Source organism: Lycorma delicatula, chromosome 11 (genome assembly GCF_047948215.1).
Source record: "Lycorma delicatula isolate Av1 chromosome 11, ASM4794821v1, whole genome shotgun sequence".
Classification (NCBI taxonomy): Eukaryota; Metazoa; Arthropoda; class Insecta; order Hemiptera; family Fulgoridae; genus Lycorma; species Lycorma delicatula.
This window is the reverse complement of record NC_134465.1, coordinates 77,735,158-77,760,256: the sequence shown is the minus strand read 5'-3', so window position 1 is coordinate 77,760,256 and position 25,099 is coordinate 77,735,158. Positions and strand designations below refer to the sequence as shown.

General features: G+C 30.8%; 2 protein-coding genes across 17 annotated transcripts in view; one reads left to right on the top strand and one right to left on the bottom strand.

The window, feature by feature from the left end:
• The window catches only part of LOC142332121 (putative cytochrome P450 6a14), a 622,045-nt gene that overhangs the window by 482,543 nt on the left and 114,403 nt on the right, over positions 1-25,099 (bottom strand). The window lies entirely within an intron of this gene.
• The window catches only part of Mip (Myoinhibiting peptide precursor), a 439,825-nt gene that overhangs the window by 329,675 nt on the left and 85,051 nt on the right, over positions 1-25,099 (top strand). Inside the window, exon 2 of the mRNA XM_075378379.1 lies at positions 24,314-24,441. Within this exon, the coding sequence (XP_075234494.1) occupies positions 24,319-24,441 (123 nt within the window). The 5' untranslated portion in view covers positions 24,314-24,318. The remainder of the gene's footprint in view (positions 1-24,313; positions 24,442-25,099) is intronic.

The following is a 25,099-nucleotide window of genomic DNA, read 5'->3' as shown; positions in this document are numbered from 1 at the left end:
ATCAATCGGACAGTAGCCTAGAGGTATTTCTGTTGAAGAACGGAACAAAGTAGAGGATGAGGAAATAATAGCCCCGTTACTAAAGTCAGAAAGCACACAGGCGATAAAGGATATGAAAAGTGGAAAAGAAAGAAAGGAAAAGTTTGAGAAAGTTTTTGAACCTTACAAAAATATAAAAAGGGATATGAAAAATAAGTAAAAAAAAAATTTTATTTAGAAAATGAAAAACTATTAGACCTAATTAGGAAAAGAAGAGCATTGTTTTACGGACATTTAATTCGGATAAATGAGGGCATATGAGTAACTATGAAAATTTCAATCCAACACTATTAAAATTATTAAAGAAATTAAAAAAGATATAGAAGAAATGACATTAAGAAACGAAAAACTTTAGAGGAAAGATTAATATATTTAAGGGTCTCGGAGGGAGAAAAAAGACCAAGGATATCTGGTCAGAAAAAAGATAAAAACAATTTAGCGAAAGAACACTGGAGAAGAGAAAAGAGAAGAAGAAGAAATTGTTAAATTACTTCAGGAGAGGTAGTCAAAATCAGCAAGGGAAGAAGAAATGTTAAAACGAGCTAAGAATAAACAACTTCTGCTGTATTTAATTCTGTAAAGTTGCTATAAAAAAGCTGTACTTTGTAGATGTAAATTATATTTATACAATGACAGTGTAGGCATAAACTAAATATATCTTCTCAAATGAGGAACTTTTGAATGAGTCACCGTATTTGGGTGTCTCGTAAATTCACAGAACTAAAAACACGAACGATCCAATTACTAAACTGTTTATCATTCATTAACTGTACAAGTTAAATATTTTTAAATTGTTAAATATGATTTCAAGACACGGTTATGTAATCTTAGATTTAATAAGAAAGCTACCTATTGTAATGGGTACCAGGATTCGACTTCCGGAAAATTTCGACATATCTTCGGGTTTCACATCCCCCAGACCCCAAAACCACCGTCAGTTCAAAAGTTTATGTATACATATATATTTCACTTTCTTGTGGACACGATAACTGCCGTAATTTTTGGCCAATCACTTTCAAATTGATACGTAAAATAAAAATGACCCAAAATATCGGTCTATTTCGTTAATGGGCAAAATATGACCGTGGGGATGGAAATAGGAAGGTTTTATCGAAAAAACAAAATATAACTTTTCTATTAAGTAAAATATCGAATTCGTTCCAACTGGATTTTTCTTTTGGATTTTTTTTTTTTTGGTCTTCAGTCATAGTCAAATGACTGAAGACTGGTTTGATGCAGCTCTCCAAGATTCCCTATCTAGTGCTAGTCGTTTCATTTCGGTATACCCCTACATCCTACATCCCTAACGATTTGTTTTACATATTCAAAATGTTACCTGCCTGCACAATTTTTTCCTTCTACCTGTCCCTATAATATTAAAGCGACTATTCCAGGATGCTTTAATATGTGGCCTATAAGTGTGTTTATTCTTTTAACTATATTTTTACAAATGCTTCTTTCTTCATTGATTTTCTGCAACACCTATTTGTCACTTATCCACCTGTCTGATTTTTAACATTCTCAAAAGCTTCTAATCTTTTCTTCTCAGGTACTCCGATCACTTCCATATAAAACGACGCTCCAAACGTATACTTTCAAAAATCTTTTCCTGACGTTTAAATTAATTTTTGATGTAAACAAATTATATTTCTGACCGAAGGCTCGTTTCGCCTGTGCTATTCGGCATTTTATATCGCTCCTGCTTCGTCCATCTTTAGTAATTCTACTTCCCAAATAACAAAATTCTTCTACCTCCACAATCTTTTCTCTTCCTATTTTTATATTCAGTGTTTCATCTACATTATTTCTACTACATTTCATTACTTTCGTTTTGTTCTCATTTATTTTCATGCGGTAGTTCTTGCGTAGGACTTCATCTATGCCGTTCATTGTTCCTTCTAAATCCTTTTTACTCTCGGCTAGAATTACTAAATAATCAGCAAATCGTAGCATCTTTATCTTTTCACCTTGCATTGTTGCTGCGGATCTAAATTTTTCTTTAACATCGTTAACTGCTAGTTCTATGTAAAGATTAAAATGTAACGGGGTTAGGGAACATCCTTGTCTGACTCCCTTCCTTATGTTTTTCAATTATTACTGTTGCTGTTTGGTTCCTGTACATGTTAGCAATCGTTCTTCTATCTCTGTATTTGAACCCAATTTTTTTTAAACGCATAACATTTTATTCTAGTATACGTTATCGGATGTCTTTTCTAGGTCAATAAATGCCAAGTATGTTGATTTGTTTTTCTTTAATCTCCCTTCTACTATCAATCTGTAGCCTAAACTCGCTTCCCTTGTCCCTACACTTTTTCTGAAACCAAATTGTTCTTTTCCTAACACCTCTTCCACTCTCTTCTCAATTCTTGTGTATAGAATTCTAGTTAAGATTTTTGATGCACGGCTAGTTAAGCTAATTGTTGTGTATTCTTCACATTTATCTGCTCCTGCTTTCTTTGGTATCATGACTGTAACACTTTTTTTGAAGTCTGACGGAACTTCCCCTTTTTCATAAATATTATACAATAGTTTGTATAATCTATAAATTCTTTGGATAAGGGCCTAAAACTTATTATACCAAAGTTTTTGAAACCATCAACCACTGGCTCATCGGTGAAAAATTGGGGTTTAGAAGACAAAAAAAATCATACCTCCTTTAATTGACACGGTATCGAATCGCTTTAATGTGATCGTTAGTCCTGTAAACATTACCTAAAACTTTTGTCTGAAACAATTTTTAATACGACCAACCCTTACGGCAAGGGATGACCAAAATATTACTGGAATTGTAAGTAGATGGAGCTTGTCGTATGCTAAACATGTGAAAATTTGTTTCGCATACAATCATCGTCGTACTGAGTAAATCTGAAGTTTTGTCTAAACTTTAAGGTGGAAATTGTTTTTATCCCCTGCTCAGCTACGGTGAAATTTACCTTCCGGCGTGCCGATAGGGATTTTTTTACATAGCAATACTTTGAGAAATTTATCTAGTTACATTATTAGTTGTATACCCTTTAAAACTGTTAAACTAAAAATTTTAAAGGCTCAATAAAAATGAAAAGAATAATAAATAAGTAAACGGAATTAAAATATTGTAAAAGAAATAAATAAACGTACAATACCATAACGAAAAAACAAAACTATTATTTTATTCTTCAAATAATGTTTTGTTTAAAGTTAGTTTATATATTTAACTTTGCTCAACCAAGTTAATATTTTTATTATATGGAAGAGCGCGTCATTGAATTCTTTCAGTTAACTATGCTATGCCGGCGGCCTGTCTGAGACAAGATTAAATACCGATTCTTTATGAAAGAGATTTTGTTTTGAAGTTAGTTTAATAGGAGTTGGTAGTTTGTTATTTAAAAGATTCATGCCTGCATTTAATAGATTTCATCTGTCTACGGTTAGTTATTTAATAAATGGAAATTGTTATTATTTTAAATTTTTTACATAAATTGAAATTATATCGCATTTTTCAAACTACTACTTCGATAAATAAATCTTATTAAATGAAACAAATAAAATCACAGACCGTAAATATTAATAGGCTTATATTTAATATAGTTTCGATATTAGCATTTTAAATTTACTTTCGATAAATATAATTTCAAAATTACAATCGTATCATGTTTAAATTAAATAAATAGATTCGTATATCCTATTGTTTTCTTCGTCGAGTCGATATATTGTTGGAAATTAATCTACTGATAAATCTTTTTAATTCGTACCAGCAGAAACCATGTTTAAGAAATTTAAATGAAATAATGTAAGGTAAAATATCCTAAAAAATAATTCATAATTTTGGCGCTATTTTTTTTTCTTTTTCCTTTTTAACCTGCGGGAATTACCGTTTAAGTATTACTTCAGAGGATGATATTTATGAGTGTAAATGAAGTGTAGTCTTGTACGGTCTCAGTTCGACCGTTCCTGAGATGTGTGGTTAATTGAAAACCCAACCGCCACAGAATACCGGTATCCACGCTCTAGTATTCAAATCCGTATAAAAGTAAACTGACTTTACTAGGACTTCAACGCTGGAATTCTCGACTTCCAAATCAGCTGATTTGAGAAGACGCGTTCACCACTAGACCAACCCGGTAGGTAAAAGTCGCTATTGAAAATTATTTTTATCACATATTACGTAGAAGTCAATCCCGTTCAGATAAAATGTGATTTTTTTTTTTGTTTATTTGTATTGTTTAAAAATTCATCGACAAAGTAATATATTTTTCTGAAAAGTAAAATCGTTTAATTGTATTTATTAACTTTATGAAAAAATTGCAATTAAACATAGTAAAGACCTTTTTCGTAACCCAAAGTTATTTGTGTTAAGTTATACGAAAACATTTCCGTTGTATGGTTTGGTGGAAATAAATATTGTTTTTTTTTTTTTAAGTATAAATGAGTACCCATTTTTATTGTAAAGATTAAACATTCTAAAATATAAACACAAAGATTGTTCTGATCAAGGTTTTACCAAAGTTTTCCTTAATCCTTCAGGTAAATGCTGGATTTCCTTTTTTATCTATTTATTCCTTATATGAACTCTATAATATATTGTTATGTACCGATCAATTGTTCAGAGTAATTAATTATTTTGCCCTGTTAACACAAGTCAGCAAGTGAAATTACTCGAGATAAACGAAAAAAAAAAGTGAGTGACAGAATGAGAGGTCAAATTGCATTTAATAAAGATCTGAATGAAAAATACCTTGAGGAAAAAAAGAAATAGTATATTGCTGAAAAAAGGTCACCCGATACAAATGATATTCCAGTCATGTTGCCAAATATATACGTGCGCGCGCACGTGTGTGTGTGTGTGTGTGTGTAAGAGAAACAGATACACTCTACCTTTTCGATAAAGGAAGAAAAGTTGGTCGGTGAAAAAGAGGAAAAAATGTCATGGATAGTGGTGTAGTGATATGTGCTGGTACGATAAGTGTTACGTTGAGTAAACTGCGTCGTCAAATATTAGATCCTAGAGGTTTTTTCTTCAGGCTGTCTTTCACGTATCAGCTGCTTCCAATTTGGTCGCAACCGAAAAGCGTTTACACATTCACACATAGATACGAACAGTTTTATAATACTTTTCGACCTCTAAAACCTGAAAATTACTTCGTTAAATACACGTAATATCTACGAATAGAAGCTCAGTGTAAACACATATTCACCCACGCGCGCAAAATTCTACTTCTTTAGTATTTTATCATACTTTACGTAAACATTTCAACTTTTTTTTGAAAAGAACATAAATATTATGAATTTTTAAAAAGAAAATACTTTATTAAAACTAAATGTATACTTATTAATTTAAAACAAAAAAAAGGATATCAATCTATTTTAATTATCTGTAATCGATATTTTATTAAATACAACTTCTGAGTTCTAATAAATTATTATTGAAATACTACATCGGGAAAAAACGAAGAACCGTTCGAACCGCAAGAAAGAAAATCTATAATTTGATGCGCATTTAAATAATTATCATCGACTGTTTATAATGAATGAATTTAATCTTAATTTGATGACAAAAGTCTACGCTAATAGTACATTAAACGGAACTTGCATCTTACTATCATAAAATAAAAATACAACACGGCAGTGAGCATTCACGTTGAAAGCAACAGGTTACCGGTAAAAGTACATCAACAAACAACTAATTTTTAACAAGAGTGGTCAATCTAAACCAAGATTTTGGTAAAAATTTATAAGCTAACTTTTGGTTTCGACTTGTAGTTATATTTAATCGAGTAGGAGTATTAAATTCAAAACATAAATATAGGGGTAAATGTTTCCTGTCGATCAGACCAGGTAGAACAGGTCCCTTTCTTTTTCCTATAGGCACAAAAAAGTGTGGACACATTTCTATTTTTTTTGTTTTCAATCATTTGACTGGTTTTATGCAGCTCTCCAAGAATCCTTATCTACTGCCGGTCGTTTCATTTCGGTATACCGTTACATTTTAAATCCCTAACAATTTGTTTTACTTATTCAAGACGTTGCCTATCTGCAAAGGTTTTCCTATCTATATGTCCCTCCACTATTAAAGCGACTATTCCATAATGCCTTAATGTGTGGCCTACAACTCGCAAGCATGAGTTTAATGAACACAAGCGCGGCCAGACAGGAAGGTTGTTTAGTTCTGACCGGCTAAACACCTCTTGACCGCGACCTCAAACGCAATTAACCGTATAGCGGGGGCGAAACCGATGGGGATGCTGGTAACGTATATTTCTCCAACCTTTGAAAACCGAATTGAAATAATTCTAAATTTTTTTTTCAGTCTTCAGTCATTTCACTGGTTTGATGCAGCTCTCCAAGCCAAGATTCCCTGTCGAGTGTCAGTCGTTTCATTTCGGTATACCCCCTACATCCTACATCTCTAACAATTTGTTTTACATATTCCAAACGTTGCCTGCCTTCACAATTTTTCCCTTCTAAATGTCGCTCCGATATTAAAGCGACTATTCCAGGATGCCTTAATACGTAACCTATAAATCTGTGTCTTCTTTTAACTATATTTTTTTCCAAATGCTTCTTTCTTCACCAATTTGCGCCTCTCATTTGTTACTTAATCAACCCGTCTGATTTTTAACATTCTTCTCTAGCACCGCATTTCAAAAGCGACTAATCTTTTCTTCTCAGGTACTCCAATCGTCCAAATTTCACGCTCCAAACATATACTTTCAAAAAACTTTTCCTGACGTTTAAATTAATTTTTGACGTAAACAAATTATATTTTTGACTGAAACCTCGTTTCGCCTGTGCTTTTGGCATTTTATATCGCTCCTGCTTCGTCCATCTTTAGTAATTCCCAAATAACAAAATTCTTTTACCTCCATAATCTTTTCTCTTCCTATTTTCACATTCAGTGGTCCATCTACATTATTTCTACTACATTTCATTACTTTCGTTTTGTTCTTGTATATTATCATGCGGAAGTTCTTGCGTAGGACTTCATCCGTGCCGTTCATTGTTCCTTCTAAATCCTTTTTACTCTCGGCTAGAACTACTATATCATCTGCAAATCGTAGCATTTTTATCTTTTCACCTTGCATTGTTTCTGCGGATCTAAATTTTTCTTTAACATCATTAACTGCTAGTTCTATGTAAAGATTAAAAAGTATCGGGGATAGGGAACATCCTTGTCGGACTCCCTTTTTTATTATGGCTTCTTTCTTAGGTTCTTCGATTGTTACTGTTGCAGTTTGGTTTTTGTAAAATGTTAGGAAAATGGACTCAGTTGTGCGAAGAGTTGTGCGGTAGCCGACGACACAGTTTTAACACGCGCGCCCGATAAACAAATACCTGTAACTTTTAATCTACGATAGATAATGCAAAAAAATCAAAATGTCATCTTTGATACCTAAAATAATAACCTTTGGTAAATTTAAAAGAATTTGCTACTTTTAGGAATAATATTTTCCTAAGTCGAAGTATTTTCAAATTTGTTTATCAAAGGCCTACAAATAAAAACCGAATTCAAAAAATAGAAAAACAATTATGTGAATATATTCTTAAGGAAATTTTTTACGAATAAGTTTTGTAGTAAAATATATTATAGTTTTTAAATATTAGTAATTTTTAAATCATTGTATTTCAAAAAACGTATTTTGGGACTTTCACTAACTACAAAAAACCAACCGTAACTCACTAAACGTTTACGAAAATAAATATTAAACGATAGCAATGGTTAGGGAAAAATATTTACTTTTAGATATAATATCAGGTTTACGTAAATTTTAAATATTGACCGAGTTTTGTGAGCGTAATATTTGCAAAATGCGTGAGTGCGCACCAAACAGTGAAAAGAGTAATACAAACAAATAAATGTTTGTAAAAAAGTTAAAAAAAAAGAAATTTTATGTTATTCTTGGTAAACTTTTCCAGAAATAATACTTTATTAAAGTATTTATGTATATAAAATTTACATAAATATGTATATAAAACTTCTAAAACAATTAAGTTAATTATATACCCACCTTTTAAGTCCGATACACTTAAAATTTCAATACTGTAAATAATTTGTACAGGATTACCAGTATACCGAATTTTAAGTTCCTATGATGCTCCCATAAAAAGTTGAAATTTTAACTTTGATCAAATCCTACATCCCCGTTGTCAGTTTACGAAGAAAAAATGTTTTTTAAATAGATACCGTGATACCACTTCGTTTGGTAGAATCGAAAATTACCACAAAGCTGTGAGATATATATAATTCCAAATATTTGTGCCAAATTTCAACTTTTTTTTGGATAACAAATTTTTATAAACAAAGTAAGAATTTTTTAAAATATTGATGAATATCCCCACCCATAAAATCCGATCGATTTAAAATTTTGGAATTTTGAATGAATTAATAAGTGTTTTCATCGAACTAAAGTTCAATTTTTACGACCGTCATACAAAAACTAAAAACCATGAAAACTAACCTCCTCATTTTTTTAATTCTGTCCTAAATTAAATGTCACCAACGCCTCAGAAATAGAAATTTTTTGAGTCATTTTCGAAGAATTTATGGTCAGCCAGTACCTATAAAATGACATACAACTTCGAGAAATTTTAATAGCATTTTTGAGTTTTTTTTTGGACTGAGGTCGTCAGATTTAGATATTTGTAAAAATCACGAAAACCAAAATTGTGGCCGATCACTATACTTTCCTTTTGTAGCTAAGCTACTGCAACAACTGCAGAACTTAAACGGAGAAAGCAATAAGGAATCTAATAAAGCGGAATTCCGTAACTAGGAAATTTACTATAATGTATACATTATGTATTATGTATCATGTATCATGTATGTATGTATTAATGTATCGTGTGATACATGGTTAACCGTTCACTTAATCATTATTTTCAATTTTTTTTTCCGTCAAAGTTTTCATAAAAATTTATTTTTTTTATATTAGTTTCTCTTTAGTTGAACAATTTTGTTCAATTACTAAACTTTGTTTATATCAAAACTAATTTTAAATGAATAAAAAAAAAATGAAAACAAAATAAAAAAATAAATGAGATTAAAAACAAAAATAAACAAACGAAAGAACAAGGTTGTGAAATAATACCGTTGTTATTAAGGACTAAAATTATTATTTTAAATGACTATACACATTTCTAGCTAAATATATGTTCATCAGTTGTAAACTGTTTTTATACAAACGCAGACACACACGTGCGCGCTCAGAGAGAGAGCCAAAATCAGAAACGGTTTTGTAGTTGTATGGAGTTAACAGAGGCTAATATGCGCAGCAAGAGAGAAGGAAATATAATACGGTCACTAACTTCCTTTCATTTAAACAAATATCAGCTCTTCATCTCTTTAGCATTTTTTTTTTTTTTTACATTAGTATAAATTGTATATTTTCTACAATGAACTACTCAGCCGTGGATATTGTTTTTTTAATAACTTTTTTTTTAGATTTGTGTTCTTGTTTATTATTTTATTTATTTATTTATTTTTTTTTTTTTTTTTTAATAAAAATAATATAATTTAAATGAATTCATTCAAACATAATAGTCAGTGAATAAAAAAATGGTAATTACAATTTTTTTAAATACAAGATTGTACAGAGTGAGCAACATAAAACCGAACCCATAATGAAACCGCTACCCAACACTATTTCTGAAAGACTCTCATACAACTAGCGCGACTAGTGGATAATATGTTACTACTGATTGTTCCTGCCGTTTGTCAGGTGTTTACGTGTCAGTGCAGTAAAACTTTTGTTGCAGTACAATATTGTGAGTGCGGTTGTATTTGTGTAAAATGCCTTATTCAATCAAGGAGGGGACAGTTATAGTTGAGGTCTATATTCGTTATGGATCGTTTGAAGAATCGCGTCAAATATTCGGAATGCCTGTATCTTAGCGAAAAGTAGATACACGATATAATCAAAAAATGGCGTACGCAGGTCATTGCCGATATTGAAAGGAGAATTACTGCCGGTCCAAAAAAACTCACAACGCAAGTTATCCCAACAATCTGGTGTTAAATACACATCTTGTCGTAAAATTCTTTACGAATTAAAATGGAAACCGTATCGCGTTACAACTGAAATTAACAGAGAAACCGAAACGACTTGATTATTGCAACTGGCTTCTCGAAAACACTGTTGGAGGACACATAGACCCGATGTCGTATTTCATGTCAGACGAGGCACGGTTTCAATTATCCGGCCATGTTATTTTTCAGAGCATCAGGTACTGGATTGTGTTTTATAAGTATTTGAATACTAGATCGTGGATACCGGTGTTCTTTGGTGGTCGGGTTTCAATTAATCATACATCTCAGGAATTGTCGAAATGAGACTGTACAAAACTAAGCTTCATTTACACTCGTACATGTCATCCTCTGAAGTAATACCTGGACGGTAATTCCCGGAGGCTAAACAGGAAAAAAAAGGTACTGGATGGTGAGGAATCCTCACGAGATATTCGATCGTCCACTTCACGATGAGAAAATTGGTGTTTGGCGTCCGTTTCCGGTAATCGTATCGTGAGACCAATATTATTTGACCGGACTGTCAATAAAGTTTAAAAAACTAAACCGGTTTGTCAAAAAGTTTACCTCACAATTTTCGAAGAATTTTATGCGCAATTAACTGATAATGAAAAATAATACAGCTTCTTCCAACAAGATATCACACATCCAACGTTTCACTGAATCGCGTTCATGCAGCTTTAACAAATGAATGAGTTGTCAGTAGAGTTCCCCAGAATTGTCTACTTGGGATTTTTTCCTTTGGAGCTACTTAAAAGAAAGTGTTTATGTTAAAAACCCCAACAATATTGTTGAACTGAAGGTGAACATTCAACGAGAAATCAACGCAGTTGTCAACAACGTTTTGCGTCAGACGACTCTCAATATGATCAGTCGAGCACAAAAGTGCATCGATGTCCAGGGTGGTCATTTTGAACATTTTTGAAACAAAAAGGTAAATAAATGCAACATTTATATTTCGTTTCATGTTTTTCCTATTTAATTTATTGCAATGACTGCAATAATAACAGATATTATCGCTTAAATTCGGGACGAGTTTATTAAATAGATAACTTATATACTGTGCGTCCAGAGAGGCAATATTGAAAATTGTAAGTAAAATTCTATAATCAAACATATATTTTATAATTCACGACAAGATTATGTATTCATTTGCTTGAAAATAAAACCTTTGAAAATCGGATAAATAATTTTGTTGCTCGCTGAATAATTTCTTTTTATAATTTTAAAATCTTATTTATTATTATTATAATTATAGAGTTTTAATTATTACAAAAATGTATTTATTATTTATTTCCTTTGTTAAGGCATGCGAAAAATGCCAAGCCTAATTAGGATTCGAACGCGGAATAAGTTCTGGGTTCGAATGTCCTTTTAATAAATTTTTAAGAAGTCATAAGAATAAAATTTTATGTTACACCGCAATAAAGAATCATGTTTAATCGATTTCTATAACAATTGAGATGATGGCAACAAACTGCCGATAATGAAAATCGGAAATGGGGTTTTTCCAGTGAATACGGGAATCAAGACGTGAATAAAATCTGAAAAAATTAATGTATAAATAAGTAAAAGTAAAACTTCTCCATGAAAAGAAAAAACTCACCTCATACATTTTAGAAGTTATAATGAATAAAAACAATAATGGAAAAAAGTAGATGTTCTTTATTTTCTCCGAACCATTATCGTCGTAATTTTTAAGGCTGATTTAATCAGAATCATTGTAATGGTAATATGCTCTTAACTGAATAATAAAATCAAATTTACAGTTCATAACATGAAAAACATTAAATGAAAAATTATTTCAAAATTTAAATTTCGTTCACTGTAGAATTATTAATTTTACATTTGAATTAAAATATATATGCGTATACTAGCCTCCCCGTCGCGCTGTATGGTTACTTGTGTTTTCCGTCGCGGTCAGGGAATATTTAACCGGTCATAGGTTGCTTCGCTCGCCCTTTCCGTCTAGCCAAGGTCTCTGCTCCTCGGACCCCGCTGTGACATTAAATTCATTTTTGTGAGAATAATAATGATAATTAAAGCCTGTTCAATTAATAAAAAATATCACCGGATTGTAATATCTTCAGAGTAACAGTTTGGTCAGTTCAGGACCGACTCGAAACTTTAACCCACCGGGTCGGTTTAGTGGTGAACACGTCTTCCCAAATCAGTTGATTTGGAAGTCGAGAGTTCCATCGTTCAAGTCTTAGTAAAGGCTTTGTTCAAGTCTTAGTCCAGGCTTTCTTAGTAAAGGACTTTTATATGGATTTGAATACTAGATCGTGAATACCGGTGTTCTTTGGTGGTTGGGTTTTAATTAACCACACATCTCAGAAACGGTCGAGGGTTTCTTATACATTAAGTGAACACTTAATGTATAAAAAACATAACTGTAGTGTACGTATAACTAAAGTGTAGTCTTGTACATTACACTTCATTTACATTCTAGGAAACAATACTATTTTTTTTTTCTTAAAGCCTTGTATCTGTGTCCGACTATTTAATAATTATTATTTAAATACGTTTTCTTTTGTAATATTGTACTTTGTTTGTTCCGGACGATGATAACGCAAAAGCGTTTTTCGCTCTCTCAAATAAAAAAAAAATATTAAAAACAAAACGTAAATTTATATTAACTTTTACAAAAGCAAACTTACAAAACAACGGCATAATATATTTCTTTGAAAACCAAAAAAAAAATTAAGGTATTGTAAAGGAACCCCTACGAAACGAGAAAGAAAAATGTCAACTAAACTACTTATCACTACTTCAGAGGATGAGATGAGTGATTTTTATCGTGTGTGAAATTTCCACGCCTCACCGGAATTTGAACCGGGGACCTCCGGATGAAAGGCCGAGACGCTACCACTCGCACCACGGAGGCCGGCAAATACTTTGTCACTAAAATCATTATTAGTAACAAAAAAAATTTAAAAATTATTTCACCTCGATCATAAAAAAAACATAATTAAATTAAAAGAAAGAATAAAATTAAAACATTTTAAAAACATGTTTAATACAAAATGAAATAAATCAAGATAGGAAGTATAAAAACAACTTTCATCTAAAAACACAACCAAAAAAGTTTTTTCTGGTTTTTTTGTTTTCCGTTTGCTCAGTACTCATTTATTCTGAAGCTTATTTTATACCTTCTTTTTTGTCAGTTGGTTTTAAACAATTTCTTCTTTTTTTTTTTTAAACTAATAATTATTTTACCTGATTTCCTTCTTCTAACGTGTTTACATCGATTTAATTTACATCCTTGCCTTTACTAATCGATTAGTTTTTATTAATCGATTAGTGTTGGCACTGTTAATAGTACAGTGGAGAAGATATAATGTACAGCGATAAAATACATCGTAGGTAACAAGAAGCCAGTCGCCAGTCCAATATTTCATTCCCACTCTACGCGTCAACTGAACTTTCTAAACTTTGATAAGTAATACTAATATGGTTTTTTTTAAATAGATTATATGATATTTTTTGAACAGGTTAGACTTCTAAGTAGGCGTAAAAAAAGAAAATAAATGTTTATTTTAAGACGTTTTAAGATTTACTTTTTATTGAAGGAAAGAAAAACAAAGGAAAATGTAAACGTACTTGTATTTTCAAATGGAATCAAATAGCATTATTATGTAAATAAACAGTGTTTTAGTATTTATATAAACAACAGCGTAAAATTAAGATAAGAAATTTACTCGCGTTAAAACTACTTGTTTGTTTTTTTTGCATCTTACAGGCCATTAAATGCTATTATTTAAGAGTCATGAAACAACAGCTATCAACATTAGAATAAGCTGGAAAACAGTCTCACCTCTACGGTCTAACATTCCCTCTTATTCTTATCATAATAATATTAAAAAATAATTTTATTATTTTGCGCTTAATAATAATTTAATGTTTATCAATTTCCTCCTACACAATGTTCATTAAACATTTAAGACTTACGGTTCTTTTGATCTTCCGTCAATTAGCTACGGTTCTAATTGTTTATTCATACAAACACGCTCTCTTACCTTTCTGCACTCTCTGTCTCTCTCTCTCACACACACACACACACACACACACACACACACACACACACACACACACACACACACACATATATATATATATATATATATTTTATATATTTCTTTATTTTTCTCTTGGTCTAACCAATCAACTATACAAACTTATTAAATTTACTACGTCTCACTAGAATTCTCTAAGCTTCCTCACGTGACAATACACATCACAAAGAATTCTCTTGCACATTAAGACATTAACTGATCTACTCACCCTATATAACAATTTATATAGGACTAGCAGACCCGGCAATGCTTCGCTACTGCTAATTTGAGTATATATATATATATATATATATATATAGGGAGAGAGAGAGAGAGAGAGAGATTAAATGAACACAACTGAAATTGGATAAAACATTAACAAAATGAACATTACAGAACTTCACAAAATTTAACCTTCCCCTTTTTCCCTTTCCCCTTTTCCTTTTCCTCCTTCCATTTTCCCATTTTACATTTTTACCATATTTCCCCTTTCTCTTTCGTTCTCCCATTTCTCTTTCCCTTATTTTCCTTTCCTTTTTCCCTTTTTCCCGTTTTCGCATTTATATATATATATATATATAAATGTAAATTCATATATATATATGCCCATATATTTACATATATATATATATATATATATATATATATATATGGGTATATTTTTTTGAGAAAAATATGTGCGTTGTAAAGGTTTCAATTTACAGGAAATAGGAATCAGATAATATAAACAGACAAATAAAATTATCTAAAGATAAGATGAGTCACGGGTGAGTAGGGGATCTATAGCAATAAGGGTGGGGAAAAATATTGTTATCTAGGATGATTAGAACAGGTAATTCCTTAGTATGCAAGAGAATTCTGTATGATGCGTGTATGAATGTGTTTTGTCACCTAGAGAAGCTTAGAGAATTCTAAGTTAAACGTAGTGAATTTAATTTATAAGTTTGTATAGTTGATTGGTTAACCCAAGAGATTAATAAATGTATATTTTTAAGTAAAATAGGTCTTGTTATCACATACACACCTCCGCGATACACACACACACACCCACACACACCTTTTCATAGTAGGTGCCAAGTTAATGGTCAGTAATTGTTTGATGTTAATTTGGTGCCGAATTTTAAAAATTCAAAATTTAAGGAATAAGTTAAAATGTATTATTTTTCACTTTATTTTACGTCAATTTAAATTTCTTTTAACAACTTGTCCGCCACGCCGATTTTTCGAGCCCTTTTTAACCGGTTATGTAATTTCAATTGGGTTTCACGTATGTATAATTAATTTGTTGGATACCCGCAAGGACTCCGTACGGCATCTCATTTTGCTTGTTTTTTATACATAAATTGTTCGTTACATTGTAATTTACAAATGGATACACTTTAGCGTCATGTTACGTTAAAATTAAATAATTTTATGATCTTTTTTCTTTTAGGCACCAAGTAACACGTTTTAATGCTTAAATATAAGTTTTCATTATTTATTAATAAAAAGTTAAAAAAGCTATAAGCTAAAAAGAGTTCGTAGTATTGCACGTTACATCAAATTTGGAATAAAGTATACTTGGTGACGATCCAAGAATACATACTAAGCGTTCAGTATATTCAATCATCTATTGTCAAAACTGTTTTTATGGAACATAAATTTAAAAAACAAACATTTTTTTTAATTTTAATTGTTAGTAAGTAGCAATTATTACGGTTTTGTACCCGTACTGGACGTGCAGCCCTTCGATGCTCGTTCAATCTTCAGTTTCGATAGCTCTCGATGGTGTGCTTAAAGTTGAGGTTGCGGTTATTTTAGCTTAACTCCAAGCGAATGAGACCGACAACGAGATGGAAAACGGGAGAGAAAGAAATGCAATAGCGACTCACTCTCACAATGGGGGAAAAAAAAAACAATTTTCAAATTTGTTTGTGAATAACTTCGGAGCTATCAGAGTCGGGTAAATTGTATATTTGTAGCACATTTTATGGAATTTTTGAAAACCTTTCCCATTTTGGTCGACATCATCTCCGTTTTCGAGATGTTTGCGAAAAAGTTGAATGTTTGAAAAAGTTCTGGGTTTAATCCCAGCAAGATTTGGTATTTTTCATACGCAAAAAAACTACGATTGAGGAAGATAAAAGTCATTGTTTACCGTCGGCTGTGAAATTACATAACGGTACCTTCGTTATAAATACACACTTGCTTAAATTTGAGTCTTGGTTCAACAAACGATAATTTTTTCAGTATTTAAAAAAAATATTTTTCTCTTAGATTTGTCATCGCTTTTTAGTCGCAAATTGTTTGAGATATGGAGGTCCGAATAATCGACGTTTTAGTAAACAGTAATCTCAGATTATATTTCATTCTAATTATAATTAATCTCTGAGTCTTCTAACAAGAAAATCTCTCAAATAATTCGATTAATACAACAAGCAATAATTTATGTAAATTTTACGGATAAATAAAATATTTAAGTCCGGTTAATCGGGAGGTCGAATGTATAAAATCAGTGATTATTTTACTAACTGTATTATACAACTTAAAATTTCAACATAAACAAAAAGGTTATTTAAGATTTGTCAAAGTTCTCTTAAATTTGTCAGCGCTTTTTAGTCGCAAAATGAATGTTTGAGATATGGAGGTCCGAATAATCGACGTTTTAATAAAAATGTATTTCAAATTATATTTAATTTGATCCACAATTAATTTTTGAATTTTGTTACAAGAAAATTTCTCTGCTAATTCGAGTACTTAAAACATTTAAGTACAGATTAATAAAACATTTAAGTCCGGTTAACTGGGAGGTCGGATGTATAAGATCTGTGATTATTTTACTAACTGTATTAATAACATAAAAATTAAAATAAACAAAAAAGTTGTTAGGTATGATTTTCTATGTTTTTAACACTGTTACATAAACGACAAATAACAAATAATTTTTTCATTAATTGTACAAATGGAGAATATAAATATTTTAGGAAATTTTTTTTTTTTTTGTTTTTTTTATAAATAATAAAAAATTATAATATATTGATTCGTTAGTAAATTAAAAAAAATAAATAATAAAAATTTTACCATAAATGTTAAAAATGATTTTTTTTATTCATCTTCCTTACTGGTTAGGTTGAAAGATTTATTCTATGAATAAGACAAACGCAATGCAGCGTTTTATCTGTTGCCGAACTTGGCAGTTACGATGCCAAGTGGGAAGAAAAAATCAGTTTAAATGGCAACATAGCATCTGTCAATCGCAAAATGTAGAATTGTGTTCATATACAATCTCCCTATTCCCTATTAAGAATAGTATTCTCTGTATATTAACCGACGCGAACGTGTGTGTCTTAAATAATTTGAAGTAATTTTCAGTTTCAGTAAACCTTATTATCTCTTAATAAATAATATATAAAATTATTTAATTATTTGTATACTCACACGCGCGCGCACAATTTTAATTATATATAAATCCTGAAATATACTATTCTATATAAATATAATTTTTTTCTCACTCAAAATCTGTTTTAGCTAAACCTTTGTAATTACAAAAATAAAAATTGATAAAATTTACTAATTTTTTTATATTTTTTTTATAAATTTCATTAAAATTATATTGTAGCTCCGTTCCTTTCCAACTGAAAAATTATAATCTCCACAATTAAAAAAATATATATATTAATGAAAAATACTAAGTTAAAATTAAAATTGCTCCTTGAACCACAGGCTTTACTATCATGAAGAAAAAAAATAAAGCAGATACAGCTAAAAATTTCGAAGCCAATGGTACGCATGTGTGTGATGAATCCATAACGACGTCGGGCGGCCTTTATCATAATCAAGAAAAATAACTTTATCCTCCTTGACTATTTTATAAGGGTAGGTTATAATGATAATCCAGTCTATTACGGTAATATCCATTAGGTCAAAACCTGTTAGTAAGCCTCGAACCCGAAGCGCTGCAATTGTACACAAAATACAATCGTAAGAAAAATTATAAATTTAAAAAATCGCATGAAAACACCTTTCATTCGTTTACATGAGGTAGATTGACATATGCGAATTTCGCTCGCTTTATTATCTCGAGAACGGTTGGACCTAGACGCATGAAACTACCGGCTAGCGTTCCAGGAAGTTGAAAGTACCCTTTCGCGTAAACCTTTCAATTGCGTTCAAAATCGTCTAGAACGCACGATTTTTTAAATACGCCCTTTTTTATAAATCATTATTTAATATAAGATATAACCTTTCTTTTGCATAATATATATCTTTTAACGTCATTACATATCTCAACAATAAAAAAAATAAACAATTTACAACCTTTATCACCTATCATCCCGATTTCGCTGAAAGTAATGATGCCCGATTTTTTCCAAAACATCGTTATACATTTAAAAGTGATCAGAACTGTTAACCGAATGGTTACTAGATAATAAAAACGTATTTTTATTTTATTTCATCATCAAATACAACAAATATTGTGAGAAAAGGGCGTATCTCGAGAACGGTTGGACTTAGACGCATGAAACTACCGGCTATCGTTCCAAAAAATTGAAAAGTCCCTTTCGGTTAAGCCTTTCAAAATCACATTAGAATTGGCCTAGGACGCACCGTTTTCGAGATATGTCCTTTCTTTTTATTTACGATGTGATGAATAGTTAGTTAATAAAGAACTAACAATGATTTTGAATTTTAACTGACATTATGGACACTAAATAATGATTATTGTTTACATTAAAAAATAATCAATGATATATTATTACACTATCGCTGAAAGTAATGATGACCAAACATCATAATGAAATTTGCTCTTAATAATGGTGATTGCACTTAAATTTCACGATGAAAGATTGGATTCGATGAAAACATAATAGAAAAACAGTGGTTCCCTTTGTAGTTGAGAAATCATTAAAAATTTATTCTCTTTCGACGCTTTTTTAAATTTTTTAATGCCTTTTCGTTCGTGAAAAAGCATTAAAAAATTTCTCCATGGAATTATAACAAAAAAATTTTAATGGTAAATTAAAAGTTTACTTAAAATTTAACCTCTGATCCAAAGATTTTTCCCAATGAGAAGAAAAGTGACAACGTTCGTAGAACTTCTACAATTCGCAGCCAAAGGCACACAAGGTGTGATGGTTTCATTCTGATCTTCGATGCTCTTTATTTCCATCATCGCAGATAACGCGAATTGTACATTAATATAAATCATTTTTAAAGTCTGTTTAGGATTCGAAGCGATATCCTTGGATTAATAACCCTAAAAATATTTTTTTTTTAAATTTCAAACTTCAGACATCGTATTTAATCACTTTTAATTCACGAGTTTCAATTAATTATAATACAGTATTTAATCAGGTGGTTCGCAATTAACCGGATTCCTAAAATTCATTTATCCGAATACTCGAGTTGTTTTCTATTCCTCAGTAATTGTTAATATCTAAAAAAAATAATGATCTTTACTAACCAAAATTTCATTTAAATGTTTGGATGGAAATATTTTATTTTTGAAAAAAAAATTTTACAGACGATTAATCGAACCTTCATGATTCGTTTAATTTTAAGACAATCGCCTGAACATTTTAATATTAATTCGCTTATTTCTAAAAAAATAATTTATTATCAGATTCAGAAATGCAGTACCATACAATTTATTTATTATAGAATACTCTACTTCAGTGAACCTACGCTTTCTATAAACTCTTTTATAATAACGTAATGACTTCACGTTAAGTAGTTAATGAACACAAGCTGAATTCGAACTCAGGACCCGGTCTCCAACTTTATGCGAAAAATATACCTTCCTTACTAATAGTTAGCGAGATGAATTATTTGTTATTAAGAAGTGACGAGTCTGTGCTTTGTCATCCTTTACGACGTCGAAGGGCTTTAACGACCCACTCCGCCGTTCCATTCAAGTTTATATTATTTTGAAATGAATATATATTTAACACTTCATTATCCTGACCGGATCATCCTGATCCGATCACTAGCGGATTTTCCGCTAGTGATCGGTACATTCCGGTGCTAAGCTAAGGGGGACGGACACGCACACAGACAGATATAAATGCAATGCCCTTTAGTAGGGTAGGATATGTATCTATATATTCGTAATGTATGTATATATATATATATATATATATATATATATATATATATATATATATAGAAGATTATATTTCAATAAAATCATTTTCTGTAAATAATTAGTTTTAAATCAATAAAGCTTATTATATTTTCAAGTAAGTTGAAAATATGAATCGGATTAAAAGCTGATCCCATAACAACCTTTCTTTCTTTCTTTCTTTTTTTCCTGTTTAGCCTCCGGTAACTACCGTTTAGATAATACTTCAGAGGATGAATGAGGATGATATGTATGAGTGTGAATGAAGTGTAGTCTTGTACATTCTCGGTTCGACCGATCCTGAGATGTGTGGTTAATTAAAACCCAACCGCCAAAGAACACCGGTATCCACGATCTAGTATTCAAATCCGTGTAAAAATATCTGGCTTTACTAGGACTTGAACGCTGGAACTCGCGACTTCCAAATCAGCTGATTTGGGAAGACGCGTTCACCACTAGACCAATCCGGTGGGTGATCCCATAGCAACCAGGCAGTAAGAACCTCACAGCAACGGTTAAATTGTAACTAATTTTAAATAAGAAATCGTATGATTAATTAACCAAACATCTGCAACTTGCATCCTATTTTATATTACATATTCCTATTATACAAAATTAATACAGTAAGAAAATATCTCATGTGGACATCACATGACTTCCTTTTACGCATATTAGATTACAAATTCACATTTTTTTTAAAATGAAAAGTATATAAAATTTTATTTCATAATAACTTATGATATTTTATCTATTTTTTTTTTTTTTTTTTGTTATTATTGTTTATTGTAAAAATCATTTTACAATGAGACGTTAATAATTATTAATAAATCGATATATTTAAATTTAAAAAAACGTTAAAAAGAAAAAGGAGATGTCTAATTCGAACCGAAGGCCTTACCCTTGAAAATAACCGAATATTTCATTAATTAAAATTTATTTTGCTAAAATTTTGGAACCGATGAAAATAAGTATTACTTATAATATTTCGTTGAAAAGCTCTCAATAACGGCTTATTACTGCAGTTAAGAAAAAGTAAAAAATTCAAATTATTTGGATTTTAGGCTTTGTAGGTGACTTTTGATCCAGTTCATTGCAATCAAAAGGGGAGGTGCACAACTAGATGTTACAACAATCCAAAATTTCAACATTCTACGGCTAGTCGTTTTTGAGTTATGCGAGTTACGTACATGACACGCCGAAACTAGTAAAAATTGATTCAGGGATGGTCAAACTGGATATTTTCGTTGAAATCTAAAAACCGAAATTCTTCGCGATGACAATACTGCATTTACTTCGTATAAGGATGTAAAAATCGATGACAGGTGCTGTCTGTGCATCACTAATTATTTAATCTTAGCGGCTTGGTGCCTCTGGGTACCTCCCAGAGACGCTTACTGCACCATAGTGATTACCGATATTGAGAACTCCGTCGTCAAATTCTTCAGTGGAATTGTTAAGTAAAATTCTTCGATTCTACGGTATTCTACCTTTTTTAAAAATGAAAAATAATTTCTTTATTCGTAATATATATCGGATTTTTATACATTACAATTACTTTTCGGTACAATTTTGTTAAACTGAATATAAATTATTAAAATAAATTAAAAAATATAAATTTATACGTCAAAATGAAAAATATAATAAATGTATTATAACAGTTCATATAATTATAATACAAAACAATTTATCAAGATAATATCGATGTTAAGTACTCGTATTCCACAAAGATTGCCCGACCATTCATTTTCTAAAGGAATAGAATAACATTATAAAGGCGTAATTTATAAGAAATATTTTTCAAAAATAGTTAAATAAAAGCTATAAAGGATGCCGTAACTCGTACTTTTATTAAAAGTATGAAAACGCGCTCAATTTTTGGTCGCTTGGACTGTCCTCTCTCCTTTGAACATTATCTTTATCACACACGCGCGCGCGCATACACCCACACACATTAATACAGACCAGTGTGCTCTTCGTAACTTATATATTTTTTTCGCATATAAAATAGGGGAACAGTAAAGTTTATAAAAAGAAAATTAGTTAAAAATTTTAAATCTTTTTTTACCGCTATTATTCAATCGTTCTACTTAAAATAAAATAAATTAGAACGTTCATTCATTTTCCAAATTTATTTACCTCTCTCGATTTGGTAGGAGAAAGATGCGGGTGGGGATTTAAGCAACACAGTATATACCTTACCTTTCTTAGTGTGTGTTAGACGCACCAACTTAATTAATTGATTTGAGCAAAATTAAGTAAAAATGGGACATAACTTTATTTGTAAAGAATAATAAAATACGATGATTATATTATTGCGTTATTAAAAAAAAATTAAAAAAATTATTTATATAGAACATCAACACAGTAATATACTAATAATTATAATATAATAATAATTTAAAAATAAATCAAATAACATTTATCGTTAAATACTTTACTGACGTTTCCAGTGATGTAGAGGTGTATAACTTATTGGGATTACAAAAAAACGTCTACTGATCTGAGTGGGGTTTAGATATGGTAAGGCATAGCTTTTTCCTAAAAAGTATCTCGAAGTAATCTTCTGTAGCAGAATCCTATTGTGAGGTAGCATTATTTACTGATGCTTTCCTTCAAGGCTTTTGTTTTTCACTAATCCTTTTATGTTCGTTTCTACGTCCTGAATAAGACGAAAATACATTCTATAAAATTTTTCCATGACATAGGATACCTAAAATAATATATTTTTTTTAAGCATCTTGTAACTCAGGAATAAATACCGACTGTTGTCGTCGAAATATCGGCAAAATCAATGTAATCACGTATTGGATTTTCTTGAAGAAATCACAGTTTACAAATGATCCCTGAACATTTTAACCAGGAGACCTGTCGCCTTCCGAAGATTTTACCTACGGAAATATAAGATGTTTTTTACTTCGTTTAACAATGAGAAACCTGTAAAAAAAATATCTACGGGTTTATCTAATTGTAAAATTAATCTTTATTTAACTTTTTCACTTTTTAATGTTTTAGGTCAGTGTCACGTTAACGTTAATTCGGTCAGTTGGTTCACGTCAAATAAAATATTGCTAATAATCATCTTTTTCAAAAAAATCAACTTAATTATTTCTTTAGACCTCCGAAAGACCGTGTACCCATCTAAGCTTTATTTTTTTGAAAGATAAGACGTCTAAAATCCGTGTATAATAATCACAAACTTGTAAAGACCGAAACCGATCTGTATTTAGCTTCTACATTCCGAATCTAAATAAAATTATATTACCTAAAATTACAGAACCTTTCAAACACAATAACTGTACGCATTTTTCTAGTCTGATTTTTGTCACATCGGTTTGCTTGGCATTTCTCCCGCCACCACCCCATTCGGTCGCCCTAAAGCAAAAGACCGAATGCCTGTGCCACAAACGGCTAGCGAACCTCGAAACAGTTTAGCGACCGGTGTCTTAAATAGCTATTAGAGCTTACCTAACAGCGTGAACGGACTAAGCGCGGTGCCATACACCAACGGCTTACGTGTCCCAACCGCTCACTTGTTTTCTAGACTGATATTAAGATTCGTTATCTTACTGTGCAAGCATAGTAAGATAACGTTATAAGAATAACAAGCTGCAGAGGCGTGCCGTACGCACGGTCTTCGCAGCTAAGCCTTCCGGGCGGGTTGCCCTGGCGGACAGCGTCTCGGAATGGGATTGTTAACTATTAAAAATTGATTACCTCTTGTGTAAAAATATTTTTTTTTTTAATGATGAAAATTGATATAACGAAAGTTAAATAAGAAATTAAACTCTAGAAATTGATACTAACGAATCGAGATTTTCCGCTAGTGATCGGTACATTCCGGTGTTAAGGTGAGGAGAACGGACACACATACAAATGGATATAGGATTAAATAAAGGAAATAATATTAATAAAACACCATCAGTTTTTATGACTCGGCTACTGTAATAGTTATCCAACTGATTTTGTTAATTTATTATTGTTTCTACTTTTATTTTTTGACAAATTAATTAAATTTTTCTTTATACTGAAGAAATGACTGATTTATAACTAATAATTACTGTCTCTGATTTATCTCAACTGTATACACTATATGTTTATATATATAGTTTTTTTTTTCAGATAAAATGCACCCGACAGCAACGGCCGGACTAATGGCTCCGGCGTGTCTATTGGTCGTTATGCTGGCTGTTGCTCTTGGCGAAGAATCAGCACAACCCGCTCTGGCATCAATTGCTGATCACCCGCAGGTAAATTATTAAAAAACAATTTATATTATTATAAAATTCTAAATGTATTTACATACACATATGTACATATACCTACAATTCTCTCCGAAAAATTCAAAAGAAATTACGAACTTGTACATAACTATTAAAATATCAACGTATATTATTTTTTAAGAATAAAACTTCAAGTATGCCGTTACACCTTGTGCTAGTTAGTTCGAATAAGGAAAATATTACGTAAACAAACGGCAGAAAAAATAAAAAAGTTGGCAAAAGCAATAATAAAAATTAAAAGAGTTAAAGCTAAAAAACAGAATATATATTTTTTAAAGATGGGGAACAGATTTTAAGAAAAGTAATCTAAAAATATTCATAAAGGTTAAGCTTAGCTAATTTGCTGCTTAATTAAAGTTTTCTCTAAATCTAACACTTTCTTCAATAAAGGCTAAAATAAAAAAAAAATGTCAAAAACTTTTCTGCATTTAGGTCCGGAATCGAGTTTTAAAAATTATTGATCGTACAGACAATTTGCATCAAAATAGGCTGTATTTGAATATCCTTACCTACCGATTGATGTTTTTTCCAGATATTAGAGGTGATGAGGAAAGCTTAACTCCAGATTTTTTTTTAACATCCCCCTCCCATAGATTTTTGAAAAACTCAAAAAGTTTTTGAAATG